Below are 26,675 nucleotides of genomic sequence, written 5' to 3'. Positions count from 1 at the left end.
CCCTTCATCGGGTCACCTGGTGCCAGTTCCCCTGGGGTAAAACAGCGGTGACGTCAGCGACCCCGCCCTCAAGCTTCATCCTTTGGGTAGTAAAGCTATGGAAAACTTTCTAAGACGTAGAGCGTGTTTCCCTGTCTTGTGGAACAGCATGTGCTTTTTGGGGGGGGACCTAGAAGGTCACATAACGAATAACTCCCATTGCCTATGTTTTGGAGGTGGGAGCTGGGGAGGGGTTATGAAACATCCAGCCCCATGCGGACCCTTTGCCCAGAAGGCTGAGTGTAGGTGGCAGTGATTTTGCTGCATTCAGCCAGCCACATGCCAGTCCTCATTGGGGCCTTAGCAGGTGGCCCCTCTCCCGCTGCCCTGGACGGTGCACCTCTGCTTTTTCCAGTCCGTGGAGCTGTAACCCAGCAAAAAATAAACATTTCCTGGCAACACCGAAGAGCCAAGCTTGTTAAGTCAGAAAGTTCAAGTTCATACATCATTCCAATTTAAAAGCCTGTTAGGAGGCTCTGCTCCGCTCCTGGGAAGCCAAGCCGAGATGCTTTGTGATGGTTATTTCCCTGCTAACAAAGAAGCCTTTCATTGAAACAAAATCAAAACCACTTTTTAACCGAACTTTTAATACATATCCCAAAGTAGAGAGTCGTATACTGCAGGCCACAGGCCCATAGCCCGGTTACACTAATTGTCAGGATTTTGACAATCTTATTTCATCTATCTGGTCTCTCCACCCCTTTTCTGTTTTTATTTTTGCTGGAATGTCTGAAGGCAAATCTCAGGTTTCCCATAATTTTTTCCCATAAATATTTCAGTATGAGTCTCTAACAAGATAAAGACATTTTAAAATGTAATGATAATGCTCTGATTATATCCAACAAAATTTATAATATTATGGAGATTCAGGTTCCAGCTGTATCTCAGCTGGCCTGGGATAAGCAGTCTTATTATATAAGATTTCCTAAGGTCTTTTCAGGGCAATCAGCAAAAACTTTTCATTTTGACATAAATTCAAACCCGCAAAAGATTTGTAAGAATAGCACAAAGAATTCCCATATACTTTTCCATCCGTGTTTCCCAGATGTTAGCATCTAACCATATTGGCTCTGTCTTTGTTCCATATCTGTATCTATAATCCATCCCCCCCTCCCCGAATTGTTACTGTGTTACAGACATGATGCTTCTTTGTTGGTGAAAAAATATCTTACATAACTGCAGTACAACATGAAACTCAGGAAATGGGCCTTGATATGATTCTATGAAATAATCTACAGACTTTATGGAGTGTTTTCCCCACTTGACACATATGTCCTTTAAAACAGAAGAAAACTTGAATGATGCCAATTGTCATGTGTTTTCATTGTTCTTTAACCTAGATGTGTTCCAGAATCTCTGTGTTTTATAACATTAATATCTTTGGGAGCTTCTGCTCAGCTATTTGGCAGCATGTTCCTTCATTCAGGATTTATTTAAAGTTGATTATTTAATAGTTTCTCGTAATATAATTTCAATTATGCTTTCTTGGTAGAAAGACCACAGAAGTGATCTTTTTTGTTTGTTTTTTCTCTTTTGTTTTTGTGGTGCTGGGGTCTTGAACCTGAGCTACTCAACCACTGAGCTATAACCATAATCCCTTTTATTTTTTTTAATTTGAGACAGGGTCTCACTAAGTTGCTGAGGCTGACCTCAAACTTACGATCCTCCTGTCTCAGCCTCCTGGGTTGTTGGGACTGCAGGTATCCACCAGTGTGCCTGGCTCAGAAGTGATCCTTCCCAATTCATCATTGAGCTGTCCTATTATTACTGTCAACATTGATCACTCTGTGAAAGTGGAATCTGCCAGCTTGCTCCACTGTAAAATTACTATTTTTCCCTTTGTAATTCACACAATGAAAATATCGTACTGCTTTTCAAACCCCTTCTTCTGGGATTTTCGTATTCAGTTATGGTTTTTATCTGGGTCAATACTTATGATGTTGGTAAAATGGTTATATTCTAAGTATAGAATTTCTTGCATTTGTTAGTTGGAGTTCTGTAAGGAAGAATTTTCTCCCTCCCGAGTTTATTTATATCAATTTAAATAAGCAAGACTCTTGAAACTTAATTTTTTTAAAAAATAGGTTGCAATCCTTTACTTTCACTATTTATTTCGATGCTCAAATTCTCCAAGATTTAGCTAGTGGGAATCCCTTTAAATTGGCCCCGGTGCCCTTTTGATGTGTCCCTATCATTCTTTGATCTCCTCTTTACTTTCTGGAATGAAACAATGGTATAGGTTCATCTCATTCTTTCCACTATGCCCCATTTCTCTAAGTAGAGAAATGGCTTCTTTTGGCAGAGTGGTACTTAAGGACCAAGATCTGATTGCTAGGTGAGCTCATCACGACCGAGGTGTCACTACTTTCAGGCTCTCTCAGTGAACAGACCTGGAAAACAGATGCTAATATACATATCTATCTATCTGTCAATCTCTCTATCATTTATCATCTATCTATACTATGATGAATTGTGTGGTCTTATTATGTTAATTTTTTTCTAATTCAACACTACGGGGTTCTTTCTCTTCTCCTTTTTGTAACCACTTTCTCAGGGAGAAATCTGCCTCCCACTGGCTCTAAGATGTTTACTTATATGCTCAATTCTTGAATATTCAGGAAGTATCTTCATCATTTGTTAACCTAAATGATGGAAGAAAGCTGAACTCCAATTAAATATTTGTTCACATTCTTTTTGTCTATGGCCTGGGGACAAAGCAATCTAAATACTGTGTTCAAATATTAACAGGTTACTTTTTTTCCCCTGGGTATTTGTGTTATTCAAAACTCTTCAGTCTGAAATATTTTTCTGTTAATTTGTTTCTGTTTGTATTCCTTCTTAGGATTTTTCCCTCTCCTTATTGATCTTGCTTATTTTAAGCATATGAAACATGAACATGATTCTTTAAGCCAAACCATTCAAAGTTATGTTCAGAGAAGTAGCATCCTCCATCATAGTTTTTCCATCCCATTCCCACCAGAATCCCATAGGTAGCCAATCTTCATAGCTCCTGGTTTATTCTTCTGTTGTTTAATTTTGCACAAATAAGCAGATAGATACACATTTCTCTATTTCCCTTTCTTTCTTACACAAAAGGTAGAAAACTATGCATACTATGGATGTTCTCTTGCACTATCACATAACATTTTAAAGCACCTCAGATGTGTGCTGATTTTGTTCTTGCATTTTCTTATCATTTTCAATATGTCCCTGTCACCCTGTGACTTAGGAGGCCCTTGGAATTCTAAATTCACTGAGGTGAAACCGTATCAAAAAAAACAAGACAGGTGTTAAATTTAAGAACAGGCCTTTGTCCTCTGCTGGACAAGCATTCTGAACCAAGAATCCTAGCAGCAGCCCCAAACCCAGCACAGATGGAAAGCACCACACCCGAGCCCAAGATTGCTGTTTAAGGAACAGTTAGTCTCTCAGCCAGATGTCCTTTCCTGTTAACAGAGCTGGGTGCCCAGAAACAAAATAACCAGGGTCTGGAACGAGCAGCTTCATGGATTTTTGTAAATTTTCAGATATAAAAGAAAAGTCAAGCAGGCAGCTTTTCTACACAAAGCTGCCACTGTCACTTGAACATAACTTTGCTTGGCCTGCACACAGCCTGGTCCTCCTGGGAGAGGTCCCGGGGAGAAGGAAGGCTTTAGGGACCTGGGCTTTTCCTGGTGGGTAACAGGATGCACCTGTTCAGAGCTCCAGGCTGCCGGCTGTAAGGAACAGCTGTTTTTCTTTTTCGTTTTTCCCAGCCAGAATAAGCTAGATTTAGAAGGAAAGGTGGAAGGAGAGGAGAAGGAACAATTTCCCACCTGTTCATTTATTTTTCAGGAGTTCTTCCAGGAACTCAGAAGTATTGGAAAGAACCTGAGTAGAATTTACGTCAGTTAACTTAAGAGTTGGCATGGCTCCTGGTGTCGACAAGCCTGCCTGCATCCAGCTAGGATGGACCCCAAACAAAGGATGCAATGGAGGCCGGGACCACCTCCCACCCTACCATCCCAAGCTTTATCTAGATACAGATGCGGCTAACAAATTGTGAAAAAATATGTATATAACTCAGTCAGACGAGACCAGACCAACTCAGTGGGGACTTTGTCCTGCTCGGATTACAGAACAATGATCTGCTCAGAGGTCTAGCTAAGGACAAAGAAGTGTAGAGAAACTGCTGTTCCTGGCTTCCAGCTTAGGAAGCCAGGACAGGCTGAAAGTGCTCAGGACTCCTCTCATCCCCTGTCCCTTTGTATGACCCAGTTCCAGAGAGCTCAGCAGACCTAGAAGTCCCCTTGTTGTGAGTTCCAGATCCAGCTAGCATCCTAGAGTTCATAAGCATATGAAACACTAACATGATTTCATATGCAGTAGAGGAATTGTGAATCCTATAAATCTGAGTATTCTGGACCTTCTCCCTGGCCCCTAGCATGCACATGAGTCCCAAGTCCACCATAAGAAAGAGTGTTCCTTCCAGGAGCTCTAGGTCAGCAGGATGAATAGATGTCCTTCCTCCTTTGCCAATGGTGACAGTCCATAGGTAGCCATTGCCTTGGGGAGACACTTGTTTCCCTAACTGCTACTCCAAAGACTGTGGGTTATAGTAGAAGGAGGCACTGACTTTAGATTTATAGCCTCTTCAGCAAATCTGGTCTCTGCAATTCACAAAGATGACTTAACCTTAATGGGCTCATGTGGAAAAAGGGGGACATGAAAATAACATTATCTACCTTCCAAGAAGTTGACAAGCATTGGTAAAATAACTTTGACAATGGGTGCTGCAGGAACTATGGGCTATTCTTTAAAACTATTTACTACACAAACAGTGCAGGTGGGGAGTGGGAGAGGTGGGCAGCATTTCTCACCTGGTGCAGCAAACCCAACCCCAGAAATTCATCAAGCACCCACTTTGTGTCCAGTTCAGAAAACATGGAAGGCGAGGTTGCTGCCTAACCCTAGAAATAGGAGGGGAAAAGTGCAACATTTAGGAAAAGTGAAGTCAGCAGGACATGGGATATTCAGACAGATCTTCGTGGAGAATGTGATGTGAAAACTGATCGTTGAAGGGCAACCATGATCTGGTGAGGTCCAGAGAGAGACGGAGTCTTTGCAGGCGTTTGTTATCATCTTTTGGGTAAATTATGATAAAAACTTTGGTGGAATTGATTTTGCACTGCTACATTAGCCATTTATAAGAGCTGGACTTTGCACTTTAGACCATGTATTTGAAGATGTAGGAGTGGTAGAAAAGATTGCAGAGGGCTGCTCTGTGCCCTTGACCTGACCACTGGAGGCAGTGGTCAAGGGGGAACAATAGCTCTGAATCCCCTCCTGGGCCATAGGAAAATATCTGCCATGGATGTCATGAAAAAGACTGGGATTGGGTGGGATTGGAAAGAACTCATGGTTAATGAGCACCCAGAAGGTTCTAGGATTGCACTGAGCTCCTCACAAGGGCCTCAGGACATTGACGTTATTGATGACATTTCACTGATGAGGAAGGTGAAGACTTGGATGGTGGCTCAGAAAGTCTCACAGAGCCAGGATTTGGACACTTTGAAAATAAATGAATACCAAGGGAGGACGAACTCCTGGCAGGGACTTTATGGCAGGGTATGCTTTGGATTTCACAGGTGTGTCCATGGAAGCCATTCTGAAACTCTTTGGAGAATACTTCTTTAAATTCTGTAAGATGTCTGGCTACGACAGAATGCTGAGGACCCTGGGAGGAAATCTCACGGAGTTTATTGAAAACCTGGATGCCCTCCACAGTTACCTTGCACTCTCTTACCAGGTAAGACCACTTGGGCCTGGTAATCTTGGTGATCCTGAGAAGAAGCAAATTCTGAGCCATCTCCTCCCTCCCTGCAAAGAAGAGTGGGTGGAAGGGAACTGCTGCTTGTCTGTTGCACTGCAGAACCCTTGGTCCCTGGTACAAGAGTTCTCATGGGAAAGAAAAGGAAAATAAATACCTGTTGGCCACCTTTATAAACTGCCTGGCCAAAATGAGAGAGAGAGAGAGAGGGTGGGGGGTTACAGTTTTTGTGATGGGGGAAGGCCTCTGCAGTAGAGCTGGCTTGGAATTCAATCTAGGAGGCTGATCACAATGGCAACAAAGACTGGAAAACAATCAGGTTTCAGTGGATTTGCAAAATCTCTCCTAAGGTTTCCTGGTCTGGATGGCGCTGATAAATAGCTTATGCAGCCAGATTTGTGTTATTCAAGTATCAGAAGGAAAGACTCGACAGGGCCAAGAGCCAGAATCGGAAACCATCCAACTCTGATTAACCCATGGGGTGACTGACGGAGGTGTTAAGAAACTAATTTCCCTTCTGGGATAGGTCCTTCTGGAGTTCATGCCTTGCTTTTCTTCTTTGGAGAGATCATTGGAAATTCAAATGCCTAGAACCCCCCCACACCTTTTTTTTTTTTTTTTTTTTTAGACAAAGCACTTTATGGAAACGATCAAGTAGCATTTCACATAGCATGATAACAGTTTCTTATTTTATGTAAAATATTTTATTTTTAGGACACCTTTACTTTACCAACCTCGTCACTATTTCTAGACTTAGTGTTCATAGTGACAACCTTTGCAGGGTTGTCATGAGGATAAAAACGTTATGTATATTAAAGCACATCACTATTATGCGCACTTGTACGTATTTGTAAAATTGGGGAAAAAAGGTTATTTTCTCTATATTTTGAATAAATAATCAGAGGCTTGGAAACATCCTACTTCAGGAAGAGTGAGTTTGTGAGCCTGTTCTATTATTGTCACATGAACTTCTTGAGGTGGTGGGAGTGGAAAGAGTCTGGGCAATGAGGCCAGATGTCACTGTCTGAGCAGAACTGCGACTTCCCAGCTGTGTGATCCTGGGCAAGTTGTTGCCCACTTATTTATTTAATTAAATTTATTTAATTAGCACCTAGTATGTACTAAACAATTTTTAAGTCATTAGACACAAAGACCAAAAGGAATAGGAATAAATAACCTACCTCATAGAGTTGGGCATATTAAAAGAGAGAGCATATAAAAGTCCTTAGTGTTATGATGGGCTCAGAACAGGCATTTCATAAGCAACTCTTCCTTCTCCTTTTCTTTCTTTCTGTTCAATAGGAACAGTTTTAAAAGTCTGAGAATTTGCATGGCAACTTTCTATCAGGTTTCTTAGCTAAAGGCACAACTCTTAGAATAGAAAGAAATACAGTTAGGATCCTTTAATAAACTTCCATAATATTTTTAATATCACCTGAAATTTGGTTAATATATTGAGTCATGGTTCTGGAGGTGTCAATATTTAATTTGTTTATTAAATAAAAATATTATGGAATGTTTTTACTGTTTCAGATATTGTTTCCTTGATATTACTCTCACTTTCATGAATGAGAGTGAAAGGAATTGAGATTCTGAAGTCCCATGGCTGTGATTTTTATACCCAACACTGATACCCTTCCTATACTAGTTAACCACCTCTTACCCCACATATGCCAAAACCATACTAATAGAGAAGTATTAGACTAGAACCTCTCTGGGGTCTGTCAGGACATTTAGCCTATAATCGGATAAATAAAATATTAAATTGCTACAACACACAAGTTAAGATGAACTTTATGCAATGATACCTGATAGCTATATAGTGGTTTATACTAGACAAAGGATTAAAGATTGTCTCTTTAGGCAAAAATAAATAAAATGATTCCAACTTTAAGGAACACATCCCTGGTTAAAACTGTGCCTTTAGTCTTGTTATTTTTTAGCTAACCTTCATTGACTGGTAATTATTGTGCTAAATGAACTGTCCTCTTAACGCCTGTAAGATTAAGCACTCGTATTTTCCCCACTATACAAATAAGAAAACTGAGGCCCAGAAGGGTCAAGACGCTTTCCAAACTCACCCATACTGTGGGTGGTTGAGCAATAACCTACACCCAGCCACGTCTGTCTGAAAAAGGCCTTGTTTTCGGCTGCTTGGCATCATTTTTTCCTTTGCCTTATTCTCCATTTTTTAAAAAATGTTTTATGTTAATCAATAAGTAAAACTATAACTGCATTATTTAGAAACTTGGAGACATCAACCATAAGAACCAAAAGCAAGAACTTCTGGAAATGTCTGGGAAGAGGTCTGGCTTGGAGATGGCTTCAGGGGGACGTTGGCAGGAGCACGTGGATCTCTATTTCTGCCCCTCTGTACTGAATTGCTTTACTTTCACTGTAGAATTTGGATATAGTTTTTAAATGAACTTTTAATTTCCTTTTTATGCATACTTTATCAAATCCTCTTTATATTTGGTAAAGATATAATAAACACACATACATACCAACAAATGTTTTTATCTATATACATACTTTTGGGAATATGGAAATTTATTTGGAAAGGAAAAAAAAAACATTTTAACTAGCAACCCTCTACTAGGAAACAGGACAAAGATCTCATAAAAAACACATCCACCTTCTTCATCTCATTCCTCTCTGAGACCAAAAGCTGTGAGTCCAGGGTGCTGAGTTGCCTGCTAATCAAGCAGGAGAGCGGGGTATGGTAGCACATGCCTGTAGTCCCAGAGACTCGGGAGGTTGAGGCAGGAGGATCTCAAGTTCAAAACCAGTCTCAGAAATTTGGGAGGCTGTGAGCAATTTAGCAAGACCCTGTCTCGAAGTGAAAAATTAGAAGAGGGTGGGGGAAGCAGGAGAGACGGTTGCTTCTGTCAGCGAATTCTCCAGGCAAAGTGTGTACCTTTCATTCCCAAGACGTATCTCACCTTCATGAGATTGGGCATAGGTGAATGTCAACACTTACTCCTGAAGAAAGAGAAGTTTTTCTGATGTCTCCCTCAGGGTTCTGTTTTCCAAATGTGCGATTTGATACCACAGCAAGAAACTCGTTAATTCATTTCACTTGCAGATTCCTCTGAGCCCCTGATCTTTCTGTGGGTGAAGAGGCCCTTGGTCACTTAGTCACAGGCCAAGGTCTACAGAGACTCACAGAGGCCTTCTGGTGCCTTCTGGCCAGCACCCCTTGGAATGCAGCTGGAAGAGGCCTGGCACATGACAAAGGCTCAATCTGGGGGTGGTCCATTGTTCTACTGTTCATCTAGGTTTAACTTCCTTGGTCCTCAGGCTCCTCCTCTTGAAAATGGAGACAACAGTTGCCATAAAATGCTGTTTAGGGACTTGGGTAGAGAAGGAAATTCCTGATACATGGGAGCTGAGAAACCGTGGTTGGTACTGTGTGACTGGAAAGAGGCCCGGATATAGTTCTGCATGCTATGGTGGAAAGTCCTGCTCCCAGAGCCTTGACGTCATAGCTTAAACAATTTATTTTCCCTGGGAAGAAACGTGTTGTGTCTTCTAATTAGGAGATGAATGCACCATCGTTTCGTGTGGAGAGAGGGACCGATGGAGAAATGCTTCTGCATTACTACTCGGACAGGCGTGGTCTGTGCCACATCGTACCAGGTAGGCAGTGGCTTAGTTCTGAGGCCTCCGGAGGAAGGAAATCTGCCCACAAACTCTCTAGGACAGCCCGGAGCCAGATGTGGGCTGGGAGCTCTGTCCCTTCTCCTATCTGATTCCTTGTCATCCTGATCATTATTTCCAAAGCCCTCGAGCTTTTTAAATAAGTTTCCAAAATGCCAAAAGAAAGAATAATTTTTATTTTTGTTGAACATTTTGAATTATGCAGGTGTTTACATAATTATGATATTTATATAGATACTATTCTGTATTGGCTCTTTCTAAAAAAAAATTGAGCATGGTAGAAAAAGCATGCTTCCATGTTTTCACATAGCCACGTCTTAAATGGATGATTGATATTGCATATTGTAGTTATCTTAGCTAGCCCTCTATTGCTGCATTTTTTCATCAATACTAATCTTTTGCTTTTGTAAACAAGACTGTGATGAACATCTTCACACATCCTTTCTCCACCCTGTGTACTTTAACCCTGGGATAGATTCCCAAAGAAAACTTTGCAAACATGATTCTTAATGCTTTTACAACCGAATTTTGCTTACATTATTTTTAGTTTGTTTGTTTAAGGAGGTTACATGCCTTCCTGAAATAAAAACCAAACGAAGAGATGCTGAACTAGAAATGGGAACAGCAGGATATATTTGGTATCCAGGCATGGACAAATTAAATCTCTAAGTACTTCTATTTTCCTCATCTGTCATATGCTGTATGTCTTGAGGCAGGTCCTGGGCTTTGTGAACCCTGGAAAATTCATCAGAAGTTGTATGACTGGATTTTTGGTTGATGTTTGTTGACACACTGCCTTCTGCCATTCCCTAACCGCTAAGTGTCCTTCTGCTGCAGGTATCATTGAGGCTGTGGCTAAGGACTTCTTTGACATGGACGTGACCATGGATATCCTTGATGTGAATGAAGAAGTGGAGAGGACAGGGAAAAAAGAGCATGTTGTGTTTCTGGTTGTACAGAAGACTCGCAGGCAGACTAGGAGGGCAAAACTAAACGGGTTGCAGGATGGTGAGGACATCAGAAGAGAGCAAGAGGTACTGGGTTTGTGGTGTATTCAGAAAGTAAAATTCTCCCAAGTAGAGATGCCGGTCTTAGCACCATCTATGCAAACAACATAATCAACTGGACCTTCTAATAGTGGAGTTGAGGCAGGGTGTTTTTTGTTTTTGTTTTTGTCATAGTGGAGATTGAATTCATGGACTCACACTTCTGGTAAGCACTCTGCCACAGAGCTACATCCCCAGTACCTTATTTTATTTTATTTTGAAACTAAGTGGCTCAGGCTGGCCTGGACCTGTGATCCTCCTGCCTCAGCCTCCTGAGTAGCTGGGATGGCAGGCCTGTGCCACCAGGTGCAGAACTATTGAACTTTTGGATTAGAAAATTCTTTGTTGTGATGGGCTGTCCTCTGCATTACAGGATGTGAAGCAGCTTCCCATGTCCACCCACTAGATGCTAGTAGAACCCTGCCCTCTCAGTTGTGGCAACCAGAAGCCTCCTGGCATTACCAATGTCCCCCGGGTGGGTGTTGAGAACTGCTGGGTTACCTGTAACTGGATATCAGAGACTCTCTGCCATGCACCTTCGCCTGGAAACATGTTCACCCATAAAAATGCCAGGATAAAGGCCTTGAAGTTTGGCTTACTTTACAATCCTCCTAAAATAAGTTGACTTCACCTCCTCAATGCTAGTCACAGACCCAAAGTCCACTCAAATTCTGTGCTTGGTCACCTCAACTGCAGCTCATAAGATGATCATTGCCAGTTTAGGTACCCTATATATTAGGAGAACAACTCTCTCTGTCCATGTAGCTGGTACAAATATCCAGATAAGTCTGTGACTCCGGAAGCCCACAGTGTTTATGTCTCAGGGCATTCAAAGCCCATCTCAGGGTTTACTGCAGAGTCTTCAACCACAGAAAGTCAAGATGTTGCATAGTGATTTTCCTGCCAGATATCATCCTGGTCTCCTCTTGAGATGTAAATCGTTCTTGCTGCCTTTGGTAGAGAAACAATATGAGAATTAACTAGATTAAAAAAAAAAATCTTGGTAGCATTGATGTCACAAACCTCGCACTGTCCCACCGGCCGTGGACACTGTTCTACTGTAAAGATGGACCCCATCACAGCAAATGGGGCTGTGCATCTCCAGTCATGTGACTGGGCACCTGTGCTTCTCTCTCTGCAGGCTCTTCAGGCAGCTTTCCTTAGGATGAAGGAAAAATATTTAAGTGTCTCTGTTTGTCCTGTGAAGAAATCCAACTGGGATGTTGTGAGAAGTATAGTCACTTTTGGAAAAGGTAGGTAGGCTGTTCTCCTAGCCTCAGCTCTTAGAGCAGAAAGACTGCCTGGTTCCCAGGGGAAGCAGCCTCCGTGCACAAATGGGACCAAGTTCTCTATGATTGATGCCCCCTGATTTCTGCAGAGCTTAGATTTAGTGGTCAGGTTTTTTTTTTTTTAACTTTAAAATGTCATACTAACTTGCCATCTATTGGGTAATACTATACATCTGGATAATACACAGACATCTCTCCTAAGCCGCTGGAGGGAGGATTGGAATTAGTCCCAACTGGTGACTGCTGAGGAGGAAGATGGATGGAGGCTGAGTTATTGTCAAGAACAACGGGGTTTCCTTAACTCCTCCTCTGGATCCAGACCTTCTTGATTGGTACACGTTTCTGGGCTGGAAAACTGTGTATAATGACCATGGTCATCCAGTTACGTAAAGGACACTGGATCAAGAGCCAAGAAAGATTTCTGGCTTTGTCCCTGAGGAGCTATATGACCCTGGATAAGGTCCTCAATTTTCCATTTGCAAAATGAGTGTAGTAGGCTCCCTCTGGCACTCCCATGGGGACTAAGATGGCCTAACAACCGGCACCTAACGCCAGAGCTGGAACAAGGGCTCCGATGCACAGTAAGAATGGAGCTAGATGCTCCTCGGCATGACCTCAGGGTCAGGTGACATGCATCTGGGAGAAGGTCTGCAGGGCTCAAAGAGCTGCATTTTGAGTCCTTCAAGCCGTGGCAAATGAGTCAAACATGCAATTGACATCCTTTGTCTAGGAGATTTTCATATCAAAAAGGCTCCATTTCGAATCTCTACCCCCTGCCAAATAGGACTGTTGGTTAAATTTTCATGTGCCACCCAAAACTGTCAGTCTAAAAAGCTCCATGGCAAATGTCCCTGATGCTGGGCCGGGCACACTCATTGTCTGGCTGTCACCATTTCAATGCGGACTCTGTTTTCATGGTGAGACACACTCAATTGGCCCAGTAACTCTTGAGCGGCGGGCAGAAACTTGGCAGGGGGCAGAAGGGTTTCTCAACCTGGTAGCAAGTTTTCTGTTTGTTTTAATTTGGAAGAAGAATTGCTGGGGCCATCTGGAGACGCCGAGGGAGCCTGGGCTAAAGAGTGGGGATCACACTTTGCCTGTGAAACACTTAAGATTCTATCCCCGTCCCGAGCTGGGCTCTGTGCGGGGCCACAGCAGGAGCTGCTTCTCATTAGGACTTTCTCTTTCTGTGTCCAGGGCACCTCAGGGACACCTTCGAGCCCATTTATCCTGAGAGTCTCTGGATTGAAGCAAAGACGTTCTGTGAGGCTTTTCCTTTCCACATTATCTTTGATGAAGCAGTAAGAGCACTATTCCCTCTTGGGGTTGGGAATGAGCCAGGGAAGGGGGGGGGGCGGTGATTTATAGTCTTAGGAGACTTTTAAGTTCCCAGGGTTTTTAGCTTGGCAGAACCATTGTCTTGGATTCTGGTTGTGGCATCTTCTGGAAACTGGGATTCAGGATCATCTAGGTAGATATGGAAAGGAGGTTTGAACTAGTGAATGAATGGGAAAGTTTACCATTCAAATAAATAAATGCAAAAAGAAGTGACCCTAGCATTCACTATGCACACAGACATCAGTAGCAACATTGGGTGATTCTAAGCATCATCTCCCACCATCCTTGGGACCACTCTCAATGTCTCAGTCCTACCATGCTTGACTTCCTGCATCTTAGTTGGGGAGAGGTCAGTGCTGGTCTCCTGCCATGTTTTGAGGGGGTTGTGAGCATGCCTTTTAAGTTTGATTGTTAGAAATTTCTCTGGATAAATTGATTCTGGATAAATCAGAATTGATTGTGAATTTAAAGGACAAGTAGGCAAATTGATCTGACCCCCCCAAAAATCAGTTAAAATGCTTTTCAGCTGTTGGGCATGTTGGCATATGCCTGTATGCCCAGTGGCTTGGGAGACTGAGGCAGGAGGATTGTAAATTCAGAGACAGCCTCAGCAACTTAGCAAGGCTAAGCAACTTATTGAGATCCTGCAAACAAACAAAAGGGCTGGGGATGTAGCTCAGTGGTTGAATGTCCCTGATTTCAATCCCTCGTACAAAAATAAATAAATAAAGATCTTAAAAAAAGGCTTTTTAGCCACTATGATTTTCTCTGATAATTTATTGCTACCAATAGACATATTAAATCATCATCACCTACCAGTTGACTTCTAAATACAGAGTCTATGAAGGGTACTCATTTGAGTGGACTCTTCATTCACAAAGAGATTGTGAATTCACTGAGTTAAAAAAATACCCCTATATGAAACAACTTGGTGGTTATAGAGTAATGCACCTTGACTTTTCTCCAGTGTCATAAAGCATAATTCTTCTTCTTATTATTATTACTACCACTATTAATATTTTAAATTCTGGTCTACTTAGAAACCCCCTTTCTTTTTAAGTTTTGGGTGTAGAATATATACAAGTTCATGATACATGTGTGAAAAGATGAGGCTGATTTCTATCACCTAGTAGATTCCCTGTGGTTAGTAAAGCTACATGTCCCTGAACACACTGCTGCATTGGACATTTTATGTAAAGGATACCCATTTTACTGCTCCCTTCTGAGTGTTCTCTGGAGACAGCAAGATGTGTCTCCACCCCCTCAATAGACTCCTTCACCAGGCCTGGGTGTCAGATCCAGGGCTACAGAACTTGCTAGTTGCTTTCTTAGTGAGTGAGACAGAAGGACCCAGAGAGGTCTTAGAGAGTGAGGAAAGGACTACTGGGTCCAGTTGAGAGCCTCGTGTACCTGGTTTTTTTTGTTGTTGTTGTTGTTTTTCTGCTGAGCCTTCCTTTCCTCTTGCCTCCCTTCCAGCCATGAGCTACAAATTTGATTAAGAAAAACTATCTGTGATGTTTATTCCATTACAGACCCCCTTTTCTCCCCAGCGAGCCACAAAGCAAGGCCAAATGTTATTTCTAAAGGAAAGTTTATGGTGCAGGTTCCTTTGTGTTCCCCAGTCTGACATCTCTCCTCTGTGGATAGCTGAGGGTCAAGCAAGCCGGAGTGAATATTCAGAAGTATGTCCCAGGACTCCAAACCCAGAAGATTCGATTAGATGAGTATTTCTCCATCGTTCATCCTCAAGTTACCTTCAACATTTCCAGCATCTGCAAATTTATCAACAGTCAATTTGTCCTGAAGACACGAAGAGAAAGGATGCCGGAAGCTTGGAAAGATCAGCCCACTCTCAAACTCCGTGGTAACAACTCGCTCCAGCCCTTTGCTCCCTGCGGGTTTGGGGAGGATTGGTCAGAAAGGGAAGAGGCCAGCCAAGTTTCCAATCTCCCAAAATCTGGGCAGGGACTACGGTTGAGTGCAAGTTGGGTTTTTTTTTTTTTTTTTTGGACATTTCTATTTAGCTTTATTTTTCAACAATATATTTCCTCAACTGTTTCTGGTTTAGACATAAATGGAATACATGCGCGCGCGAGCGCGCGCACACACACACACACACACACACACACACACAAGCTTCTAGTGCCTCTTTTTTCCCATTTCCTGGCAATCACCTCCGGTCTGTGGTTTTGACTACTCTGGGTAGTTCATAGAAGTAGAAGAGCATACCATCTTTGTCCCTTTGTGACTGGCTTATTTCACTGACATGTCCTCAATGTCTACCCATGTTGTTCCATGTGTCAGAATTTCCTTCCTTCTTAAAGACTGAATCATATTCTGTTGTATGTATATACATTTTCCTTATCCATTTATCTGGCTATTGAATGACCACATTTGGCTATTGTGACTAGTATTACTGTGAACGTGAGTATGTAAATGTCTCTTTAAGTCCTTATTTTCTTTTTCTGTTTTTTGAGTCTACCCAGAAATGAAATATGATCCAGAAACATATCACATGGATTGTGATTCTGTTTTTATTTATTGAGGAATTGCCATACTGGTTTTTGTAGACAGGGCACTATTTTCCATTCTCATCAATGATTCACAAGGGGTCCAATTTCTTCACCTCCTCATGAACACTTATTATTTTCTGTCTTTTTTTAAATAATATCTATCATAATGCATAAGAAGCGATCTTATATAGCCTTGTTTTGCATTTCCCTCATGATTTATAACATTGAGCATCTTTTCGTGTGCTTATTGGACATTTCTACATATTCTTTGGAGAAATGTCTGTTCAAGTGTTTTGTCTATATTTAATTTGGGTTTCTTTATATATTCTGGATATGAGCCCCTCATCAGATATATGACTTGCAAATATTTTCTCCCACTCTGTGGGTTGCCCTTTCATGCTGTTGAGTCCTTTGGTGCTCAGAAGTTTTTAATTTTGATGTTGTTCAATTTCTCTGTTTCTTTTTCTGCTTGTGTTTTTGAGGTTACATCCAAGAAATTATTGTCATATCCAATGTCATTTCCATTTCTTTTCTTATTATTAATGCACTGATTAGGCTGAGGTTCCCATAACCCAATCATTACATCTCTGAACTTTCTCGCACTGTCTCCCACATGAGCCTTGTGGAAACCATTACACAGTATAATGCTAGAGGATTCCAAGACCAACCCCAGGGGAATGCCAACATTTAAGGAAGGAAATTTAAAAAACAAAATCCTAGAGGAAAAATTCAAAGAAGTAGGGGGAAATTTTATAGAGAAAGCAATGTCAGAAATCCTCAAGAAAAGGAAGTTCAGGTTAATACCAACAGAAGAGTGAGTAAAGATGAGACTGAGGCTTGTGTTGGAGCTGGCAACTTAGAGGCTATGAATGAGCCAAAGGTAGAGAAGCAACCAGAGAGAGCTGTTGTGGAGAGAGGGGAAATGAGGTAGTGGACACAGGAGTATGGATCATTCTCAAGACGTCTGGCAGAAAAGGCAGGAGTATGGCTATGATAGTGGCTAGAAGGTGGCCAGTGTGGGTGAGGCTTACTTCTCTGGAGGACTCAGCTAACCCAGTCTTGGAGATAGACTGTGTTTCTGCCTTTCTCTCTGTGACGTAAAGGCCAGATGATCTGGATGGAGTCCCTGCGGTGCATGATATTCCTGTGCTCTCCGAAGCTCCGCAGTCTGCAAGAGCTGGAGGAGCGCAAGATGCATCTGTCAGACATTGCCCCCCACGACACCACCAGGGATCTCATCCTCCTCAACCAGCAGAGGCTGGCGGAGATGGAGCTGTCCAACCAGCTGGAGAGGAAGAAAGAGGAGCTGCGAGTCCTGTCCAAGCACTTGGCCATAGAAAAGAAGAAGACAGAGACCCTGCTGTATGCCATGCTGCCCCAACACGTGGCCAACCAGCTGAAGGAGGGCAAAAAGGTGGCCGCAGGTAGGGCATCCCTTCACGGGGACCTCAGGGCAGGGGAGAGTGTGCCTTCAGGGTTGAGGTCATGGGCTTTGAAGCTGAGCAGATCTGGGGTTGAATTCTACTCCATCCCTTGTAAGTGGCGCCATCTTGGGTCCATTGCTTAGCCTGCATGGCCTCAGTCTCTCCCCTCGACACTGAAAATAAGAAAAACCACACGAGAGTGAAATGTGGAGTAGAGAAAAATGGTTGTTAACAACATGCACATATATTAGGTTCTCTAAGAATTTAGTCTGAGTCCTGAGACTCACCTCATTACTCAATGTCCAAAAGTAGGGTCCTTAACTCTAACAGGAAATAATTCATCCACACATTAACTGAAGCAGGGGGTACCTTTGAGGACCATTCTGGAGGGAGGAATGGTATGTGTTCCTTCACAGCCATGCCCAGTGAGCTTAGTGCCCTGGGCTGTACCAGATCCAGGGGCCCCAAGGAGTTCCCAGCCTTTGGGTTTGACAGATATGTGTAGAATATATTAATGGGATGGGACTGGCTAATGGAAAGGAAGTGAATGTGCAATAAGAAGTAATGATTGTGCCAGGAACCGGGTTAGGTATTTTACACCTGCTGTTTGTTGAACCTGTTCTACGTTTCTCTAAGGGAGGTGTCATCCTTTCTGTACCACTGAGCACACTGACATTCAGCCCAGCTTTTGAGTTGGAAATGCATCGTGTTAAGTCTGTCTGATTCCAAGAGCCATACTCGTTCCTCTACAAGCTCTTTCCAGGGTAGTGGGAACACAGATGTCACAGAGATGGATAATAAACAGGTATCAGAAGAGAAGGAGATGGGGGGCAGGGCGAAGTTGTGAAGGCATCTCGTCAAAGTGTGTGGCACTCGAGGTGCCTTGGGGTTGAATTTCAGCAAGGGAAGAAGGGGAGAGCGCTTCAGGAGAGTGGTCTGGCCAGAGCCCAGGTAAAGCAGCCTGAAATTAAGTACCAGATGCAGGACAAGGTAGGACAAGTGATGTCTGAGGAAGCTGGGGAGGAGGGGGGAGGCTCAGGAGACGGAGTGATGGATCTGGCTTGTCAAGGGAAAGGAAAGCGTCTTTGTTTTGCAGGAGGTGGGGAGTCACTGGAGTTCATTTCTCTTACAATGGAAGTGATGTGCTGAATTTATAAAGGCCATTTGGGCTGCAGTGTAGAGGGAGGCAGGATGAGAGCCTGACAAAGTGAAGTTCAGAGACAGTCAGAGCCTGAACCCAGGCAGCCTGGTGAGGAGCCATCATGTCAAGATGATAGGGAAGATCAGAGACAGGAGGAGGTACCCGGCTTGGGGGCTGGTGATGCTTTATCCAGAAAGACGAGGTCTAAAGGCAAGTGATAAGGCCAGTTTAGAACTGTTGAGTTTGAGATGTCCAGGGATGCTGCACACAGCGTGATCAGCAGCCGGCTAGGGGTGGTAGGGAGAGCTCAAGGGAGGTTCTAGCGTGGAGCCGTGGGTCTGGGAGTAGCTTCAGTGTAGGTGATGGCTAATCATGGACCCCGTGAGGGCTGGTAAGATCATCCGAAAGGTTCAAGGTGAGAAGAGGGTGGGATGTTGAACCTTAGGGAACACCCAATATTTAAGAAGGAAATTTAAGAATCCAGCAAAAATATGTGAAACAAGATCAGAAGGGTGGTAAGAATTTGAAAAAGAGACTGGGAGGCCTGAAGCCACACAGAAGAGGAGTTACACAAAGGGGAGAATACTACAGAGGCATAAATAACTTAAAAGGCACCATTTGTGTTTCAGGAGTCATTGATTCACCCAGTTAATACATATATTTTGAGCATTTACCTATGTCAGGCCCTGTTCTAGGTGCTAGGGGTACAGCAGAAAGCGAAACGGTCTCTCAATTTTTGAAGTTTAGTATTCCAATGGGGAAGGCAGATAATAACTAAATACAGAATTTTATTAATAAAATCATGACACATCGGTCTTATGGAATGGGGGACATGTAATAAGGCTGAGAAGATGGAGAGTCTTGGGGTTGTTATTTTAGACAGGGAGATCAAGAATGTTCTCACTAAGTTAGTTGCCTCTGAGATGGGAGGGAAGAGCCCTGTGGATGTCTGAGAAGAGTATGTCAGGCAGAGGAGAGAGGAGGTGCAAATGCCCTGAGGCAGGAGGCACTTAACATGCTAGAGAAACCCCAAGGAGGCCAGTGAGACTAGAGTGGAGTAAACCACAGGGATAGTGTCAAGACATGTGGTCAGAGAAGTGGCAGGGACAGAGAGGGAGTCCCTGTGGCAGGGCATGGTAAGGATTTCGGATTTTGTTCTAAGATTTAAGGTTCTAAGACTTAAAAGAGGAAATCTGATGACCCTGTAGAAATTAGTATGAGTTTGGACAGAGTGAAAGCAGGGCACAGGTTAGGAGGACACAGGTAGCTACCACACTGTACCAAGACAGAAGAATGCACCACTTCCTGGTGATTAGACCCCAAAAACGCCTGATTCTGAACCTCCTGGAGCTCAGGCTCAGCCTGGGCTCTCACGGGAGGGTACATTTCTGTCATCCCATTGTGTCATCCCTGTCACATGCTATTGGGAATGTTGGCTTACTCTCATGTCTCCTTCATTGGACTGGGAGCTCCTTCCAGGCAAGGACTCTGTCTGCTCGTTTCTCTGCACACGATCTTTATGCACAGCAGAGGCTCAAGAGATGTGCTTGTGGCAGGTGCTCAGTTGGTGTCTGTCGAGTGACTGTTGAGAGGTCAATGCCACTCAGATCTTCTTCCCCAAGGTACAAGCAGGTTTGATTCCAAAAGGGCCCCTGAAGGCAGAACCCTCTCTCCTAGGTTCTCACGGATTCTCATTTCTATCGCAGGAGAGTTTGAAACCTGCACCATCCTTTTCAGCGACGTGGTGACATTTACCAACATCTGTGCTGCCTGTGAGCCTATCCACATAGTGAACATGCTGAACTCCATGTACTCCAAGTTTGACAGGCTAACCAGCGTCCACGAGGTCTACAAAGTTAGTGTCTGTGTGGTGTGGTGGTTGTGCACAGGTTGTGGCCAGGCAGAGTCTTGATTCTTTTCTCTGTAGGCACTCGTCTGGGGTTTGGTGTGAATGCGAGTTGGGAGAAGAGACAGAGATAAAGGAGAATTGGGAGTATTTTAGGAATCATATCTTACTAGGATTCTTCACGCAATACCCATGCTAACATGGTCCCCTGGCGCAACTGAGGGGAAAACACTATTTTCTAGGAAAATTTTCTAGAAAATTTAGCAGAATTTATATCCAAATAATACATTATCTAATACAGTATCATATGACTACTCCAGAGGCCTGATTCTGAACCTCCTGGGATTTTTTTTTCCCACCGAAAGCAGAAAGGGGGCTGGGGGTGTCAATCAGGGAGATAGCACCTGCCTAGCATGAGCAAGGCCCTGGGTTTGATTCCCAATATCAAAACAAACGAACAAAGCAAATACCAGAAAATCTTTTTGGCTGTCTCATGGTTGTTCCCTAAGTCACGTTTCTTCTTACCTTCCCCCTCATCCTCCTCATACCCCTGAATGCAGTCACTAGCTTTAATATATTGCTTACAGAAATAGATGGAAAATGGCTGATGTAGTGCATAAAGAGAAGCCTCTGAGTACCCTTTCTTTTCCCTTCGGCAGGTGGAAACAATAGGTGATGCTTATATGGTGGTAGGTGGTGTACCTGTGCCTATTGGAAGCCATGCTCAGAGAGTGGCTAATTTTGCACTGGGGATGAGAATTGCTGCAAAAGAAGTAATGAATCCTGTTACCGGAGAACCTATCCAGGTAGATGGCAAATGAGTACTTTGCTTAATACCACACATCTCATGCAAAACTCTGGTCTGCTTAGGTGGTCACGGGGTCTATTGCAATAATTAAAATAGGTAATTTTTCCCAGCTCTTTTTCTCTGGCATATGTTCCTAAGGAACTGAGATATTAGTAAGGATATTATAGTCTCAGTTTCTTCCGAATTTCAGAAGAGGCTGGGATGCTAAGAATTTTCCTGTGATTCACTGCATCCTTCCTCTGTGCATAACTTAGGATGATACCGAGTGCATTTCTCTACTTTCCTTGTAGGGCTCAATCCATCCTGAAAGCTCATTTATACTTCCTGGGTTTTGGGGGTTTTTTTTGTGCAGACATTTCAACAGGTGGTTCAGGTTTACTGAACTGCCAGCTTTTCCTATTTGGGGAAATTGTGGCAGTTCAGAGCTCAGGCTGAGGCATAAAGCTGCCTTCAGTCAGCAGCCCAGGCACCTGGATGCCATAGGTATTGAGAATGGTTCCTCCCACCATGTGTCCATTAGCAAGACATCTGCTCACCTTTCTTGTAGGAGCTGCTCTTCCAAGCACCATGATAGAATCTGGGCAGTTTGGGAGAAAAAAGTTAAATGTCCTCTTCTGTCAACTGAGCAGATCTTAATCCCCTGAGCTAGCTTGGAGCTGTACCTTTTGCTGTTTTACATCCAGATCCCTCCCCTGCTCATTTCAGTCAAAAATTCAAAATAATGGTTAACTAAAAAAATAAATAAAACCAATTATAAGGTCAGATGTGATTTTTCCAAGTTATGATCCCTTTGTAGGAAGTTCTGAAAATATATTCTACTTGCTCTCTCCTGTGATTTGGTGGCTAAGAAATAGTGTAGGTCCCAGATCTAGTGTCCCCAATAGTCTTTTAAGAAAAAGCTGGCTTTAGGCCATCACAAGAACAAAACATCTACAATACCATAATATATACGTTGAATAAAATCTCTGATGTCATAAATAAAAATCAGAATGGAAGGTAAGAGGGAGTAGAGATAAGGAGGTCAGACAAGAGACGAGGACTTTAGTTAAAGGGCCCTAAGGTAAGTCACTGAAGAAAAATGACTTAAAATATTTGTTTGTGTAAATCGAAAGTGTGTGTGCTTATGAAAGATGTATAGATGAGAATAATGCCATACCAATAAGAATTAAGCAATGAACTCCTGGTAATTCTTAAGGTGGATTTACCAAGAAAAAAAGAAAACAAAACAGGAAAGGATGTTAGCAACTCTAAGGTAAGAGCATGGTTAAATACCCACCAGCAACAGCATATCATGTAGGTTTTATTCAAGGCTGTTGGGGATAAGAACCAGAATCATCTCCCTTTGGAAAACTACCATTTCGACAGTTTTTAAATTAGTGCATATTGGGATCTATTCTTTCATTCACAGATTATTTAATGTGCACTTATTGAGGTCCTTGAGTATATGCAGCAGTTCTACGAGGTCTTTGAAGGATTTAGAAATGTACTGACAGTCCCATGGAGCGCCAGGTGGAGTCTGGACCCATCCACCAACTCTTTCCCATAGGCCTTTCCCCACGTGCATAGAGTTCTTCGTTCAGCCAAAGGCTAGGGACAGGGGAAGAGCTGAGAGACCTCCTCATCCCTGAGTTCCTGGGGCCCTCCCCAAATGCAAGGCAGTGTGGCCTGTGGGATGGGCTGGTGTTGGTGCGTGAGAACCAAGAGAAATTCCTCTGGGGCATTCTTTGTAGTACCTGCACAACAATGACCCTCTGAAATGGGGCAGGGGGCCGGGGGCAAGGAAGAGTGGCAGAGAGAGAAATCTCCCCAGGTGCAGAGAAATCTCCCCAAGTGCAGAGAGTGGGACTGGCCCAAGAACCAACCCTGAAGAGCTCGCTGTTGGAATGTGTTGTAAAACCAGGTCTCCCATCAAGACAGGAAATTGAAAGATGAAATAAAAAATTTAAAAAAAACTATTTAAATTCATGGGACTAAATCTTTCAAAAGATACACACAACCTCTATTCTGATAACTACAAACGATTACTTAGAGAAAATAAAGAAGACTTAATTAAATGGAGGAATGTACCATGTTCACAACTGGAAATAAATCAATATGATTAAGCTGTCCATTGTCCTCAAGTTGATGTATAGATTTGATAGAATAGCAGTCAAAAATTCCAGAAGGCTTCTTTGAAAATATTTACCAGTTGATTTTAAAATTTGTATGAAAATGTAAAGAATCTAAAATAACTCAGTCAATGGAAAATAAAATTATAGGGCTTACTCTACCCAATGTCAAGAACTATTCTAAAGCTATAGTAATAAACAAAGTAGAAATGGCAGAAAGATAGACAAATAGATCATTGGAATAGTAGAGAGTGTCCAAAAATAGACTGTGCCTTAAAGATTAATTGATTTTTAGTCAACGCACCAAATTGATTCAGTGGGGAAAACAACCTTTTTTTTTTTTTTTCAAAAAATGGTTCTGTTACAACTGAATATTATATGGAAAGAAAAAAATGTACCTCAATCCTACCTCGCTTCATATATGAAAAATAATTTAACATACATTAGAGAGCTAATCATAAAAGCTTCTTGATGGAAATGCAGTAGATTGTTTCATATCTTTGGGACAATGATTTCTTAGTACATAAAGGTACTAAACGTGAAAGGAAAAAATCCCCCAGAATTCATGGGTCCTGGACCTCAGTTTCTTAGTATGTGACTATATTTGAAGGTACATGATGTAAAGAGCTGATAAAGTGAAAATGAGGCCTAAGGGTGAGTCCAATCTGACTGATATATTTATAAGAAAAGGAAGTGAAGACACAGAGATAGTAGGGATGCCGACCAGGTGAGGACCCCAGAGAGAGGCTGTCATTTGTAAACCAGCAGAGGTCTACAGGAGAAACCAAACCTGACCTTGCCTTGATCCTGGCATTCCAGCACCCAGCACCATGAGACAATAAGATTTCTGTTTAAGCCACCTAGTCAGTGGTATTTTATTATAGCAGCCCAAGCAAATTAATATATTCAACAAAATTAAAATCTCTGCTTATTAAACACAATGAATATGCAAAACCATAGACTAGAAAAAATTATATATATATATATATTCAAATATGTAGAGAATTCATGTACATTAACAATAACTGGTAAACAATACAATTTCTAAAGCAGGCAAAACCTTGCACAGACTTTCCACAAAAGAGGGTATACAGATGGATAATATGGGCATAAAATGTACTTAACATTATCAGCTAGGGAAATGCAAGTGAAAACCACAGAGAGATATCATTTCACACCAACTAGAAGACCAAATGGTGAAAATGTGGAGCCATGAGCAGTGTCACACTGCTGATAGGAATGGAAAATAGAGAATGAATTCTGGAGAATTTTATTGGGTAGTTTTGCTTTGTTTTGAGTAAAATTAAATTGGAATTTCCTTGTGACCCAGAAGTGGAATTTCTACTTCTAGGAATTTACCCAAGAGAATTGAAAACATATGTCCACAAAAAAATATATGTACAGAAATGTTCATGGCAGCCCTAATTATATTAGGTCCAAACTGGTAATAACTCAAGTGAAGAGGAGAATGGATAAATGGATCATGGTGTACTTTTAGTGTTCAGTAATAAAAATAATGAAATACTGATCCATACCCTGTAAATGAATCTCAAAATTATGTTGATCAAGTAAATCCTGATATAAAATAGCATATACTAGATGATTACATGGATGTGACATTACAGAACAGGCAAAATAATCTTTGGGAAAATGTATTTTAAAAAGTAGTTCTCTACCTCTATTGGGAGTGGGAGGGGAAAAGAGTTTAACTGGAAAGGAGCACAAGATAATTCTGTGAAATAGTGGAACAATTTTATATCTTTGTGGAATGGTTTTAGATGGAGGTTCTAGGGACATAGGCAAAATTCATGGAGCTAAACACATTAATGGCTGTGGTTTTCCTTTTATGTAAAATTATACATTAACTTAAAAGTAAAAAGCAAGAGGATTAGATGGTTTCTTTTCAGGGAGGTTCTCTCTGTGCAGATCCGAGTGGGAATCCACACTGGACCAGTCCTAGCAGGTGTCGTTGGAGACAAGATGCCACGGTACTGCTTGTTTGGTGACACTGTGAACACAGCCTCTAGGATGGAAAGTCATGGGCTTCCCAACAAAGTGCACCTCAGCCCCACAGCCTACAGGTAGCCATTCATGTTTCTGTGCCTTCTTTCATCCATCCCCTCATTCCAGAACTTACGGAATGTCTACCAGCCATGGGGTGGGGGAGTGGAGGAGATTCCTGTTTGCTCTTCCATGCTTCACTGGATCACAGAAGACACTGTGCTAGACAGGATTGTGGAGCTTCCACTATGACATAGATTTTGCTCTCAAGGTCCATGTGGCTTAGTGGAGAGAACAGCAAGTTATAAAGCCCCATGGGCTTGGTTTTTTTTTCTTGTAAATAAAGTTTTATTGACACACAGCCATGCTCTCTTATCACACACTGTCCACGGCTAATATGATACAAAGACAGAGTTGAGATTATATGGTCCACAAAGCCTGAAATATTTACTATCTGATCTTTTATAGAAAAAGTTTGCTGGCCCTTGGTCTAGGGGAAGAAGACAGAAAATTCACATTTCAATATTTTTAGAGTGGGACAAGTACAAAGATAAAGATAGGCTCAAACTAATACGTAGAATGTCTAGAGTACTTCCAATCGTCCACACTGGATTCTAAAATCTTTTACGTATGTTAATTCATTTAATTGCAACGACTCCATGAAAGTGTACTATTATTATTCTTATTTACAGATGAGAAAAAAAATAAGACATAAAAAGCGCTAATACCTTGCCCCAGGTTTAGGTAGGTCAGGAGGGGAGGAACCTGGAAGCTTCCAGGCAGGGCTCAGCGCTCAGACTCCCCGCTCTTCAGCTACTCTATTCTCCTGCTTTGGGAATTCGAGCAGGTCATGGGAGCCCAGGGGCAGGAGCCTGACCCTGGAAAGAAAGGCTTCATGGGGTGGGAGAGAAGATGCCATGCTGAATCTTGAATGAGGAGTTTCAGAGAGGGATCTAGCCAAAATCAGGGTCCTGGGAGTGAAAACCAAGCAGTCAGTAGAAATGAGGGGCTGTGTGTGTGAGGCATGTCTGGGAGGAAGAACATTGTGGGAGGATCATCAGGGTTTGGGAGGGTTCCCTGTGCCTTCTCTTGCTCTTCGGCACCCTGCTCAGAACATCAACCTTCGCACCTCCCTCTTCAACCCACTGCCTTTGCCCCTCGGGAGGCCCTGACCAGGAGTTTGGATCCTCCTTCCTCCCTGCTGTGTGTCCTGGGTCCGGGACTCTCCTCTTGCACTGTAGCCATCCTGTGGTCTTTGTTTTTCTTTTTCTTTCTGTACAGAGCCCTGGAAAATCAAGGGTTTGAAATCATTGAGAGAGGTGAAATTGAAGTAAAAGGTAAAGGGAAAATGACCACATACTTTCTGATCCAGAACTTGAATGCCACAGAGGATGAGATCATGGGCAGACCTAAAACTCCACTTGATCACAAGGGTAAGCCCCAAAGCCTTGTCATTAGCGTTGGGTATCTTTCTACTCTGCACTTCAGATGTGTCTGCAGTAGACTTGGTCTGAGAGTGGACACAGGTGGCTTCCACCATGCTGCTGCCTTTGCGGGTGGAGCCTCCATCCTCCTGCCCTGCACACCCCTCTCTTATATTCTGGACAGTCGGATACCCCTTGAGCTGGGCAATATAGACAGTGTTTACCTGGA

At 42.5% G+C, this 26,675-nt stretch overlaps 1 protein-coding gene across 1 annotated transcript in view; it reads left to right on the top strand.

The window, feature by feature from the left end:
* Nucleotides 1-5,674: 5,674 nt before the first annotated feature.
* LOC101964576 (guanylate cyclase soluble subunit beta-2) overlaps nucleotides 5,675-26,675 on the top strand; it is a 31,368-nt gene continuing 10,367 nt past the window's right edge. Inside the window, exons 1-11 of the mRNA XM_040281555.2 lie at nucleotides 5,675-5,827; nucleotides 9,388-9,487; nucleotides 10,346-10,542; nucleotides 11,696-11,807; nucleotides 13,041-13,144; nucleotides 14,829-15,045; nucleotides 16,798-17,118; nucleotides 19,966-20,114; nucleotides 20,765-20,911; nucleotides 24,948-25,102; nucleotides 26,304-26,455. Coding sequence (XP_040137489.2) covers nucleotides 5,675-5,827; nucleotides 9,388-9,487; nucleotides 10,346-10,542; nucleotides 11,696-11,807; nucleotides 13,041-13,144; nucleotides 14,829-15,045; nucleotides 16,798-17,118; nucleotides 19,966-20,114; nucleotides 20,765-20,911; nucleotides 24,948-25,102; nucleotides 26,304-26,455 — 1,807 coding nt within the window. The remainder of the gene's footprint in view (nucleotides 5,828-9,387; nucleotides 9,488-10,345; nucleotides 10,543-11,695; nucleotides 11,808-13,040; nucleotides 13,145-14,828; nucleotides 15,046-16,797; nucleotides 17,119-19,965; nucleotides 20,115-20,764; nucleotides 20,912-24,947; nucleotides 25,103-26,303; nucleotides 26,456-26,675) is intronic.

Source organism: Ictidomys tridecemlineatus, chromosome 6 (genome assembly GCF_052094955.1).
Source record: "Ictidomys tridecemlineatus isolate mIctTri1 chromosome 6, mIctTri1.hap1, whole genome shotgun sequence".
In the NCBI taxonomy this organism is placed as follows: Eukaryota; Metazoa; Chordata; class Mammalia; order Rodentia; family Sciuridae; genus Ictidomys; species Ictidomys tridecemlineatus.
This window is presented reverse-complemented; position numbering and strand designations above follow the sequence as displayed.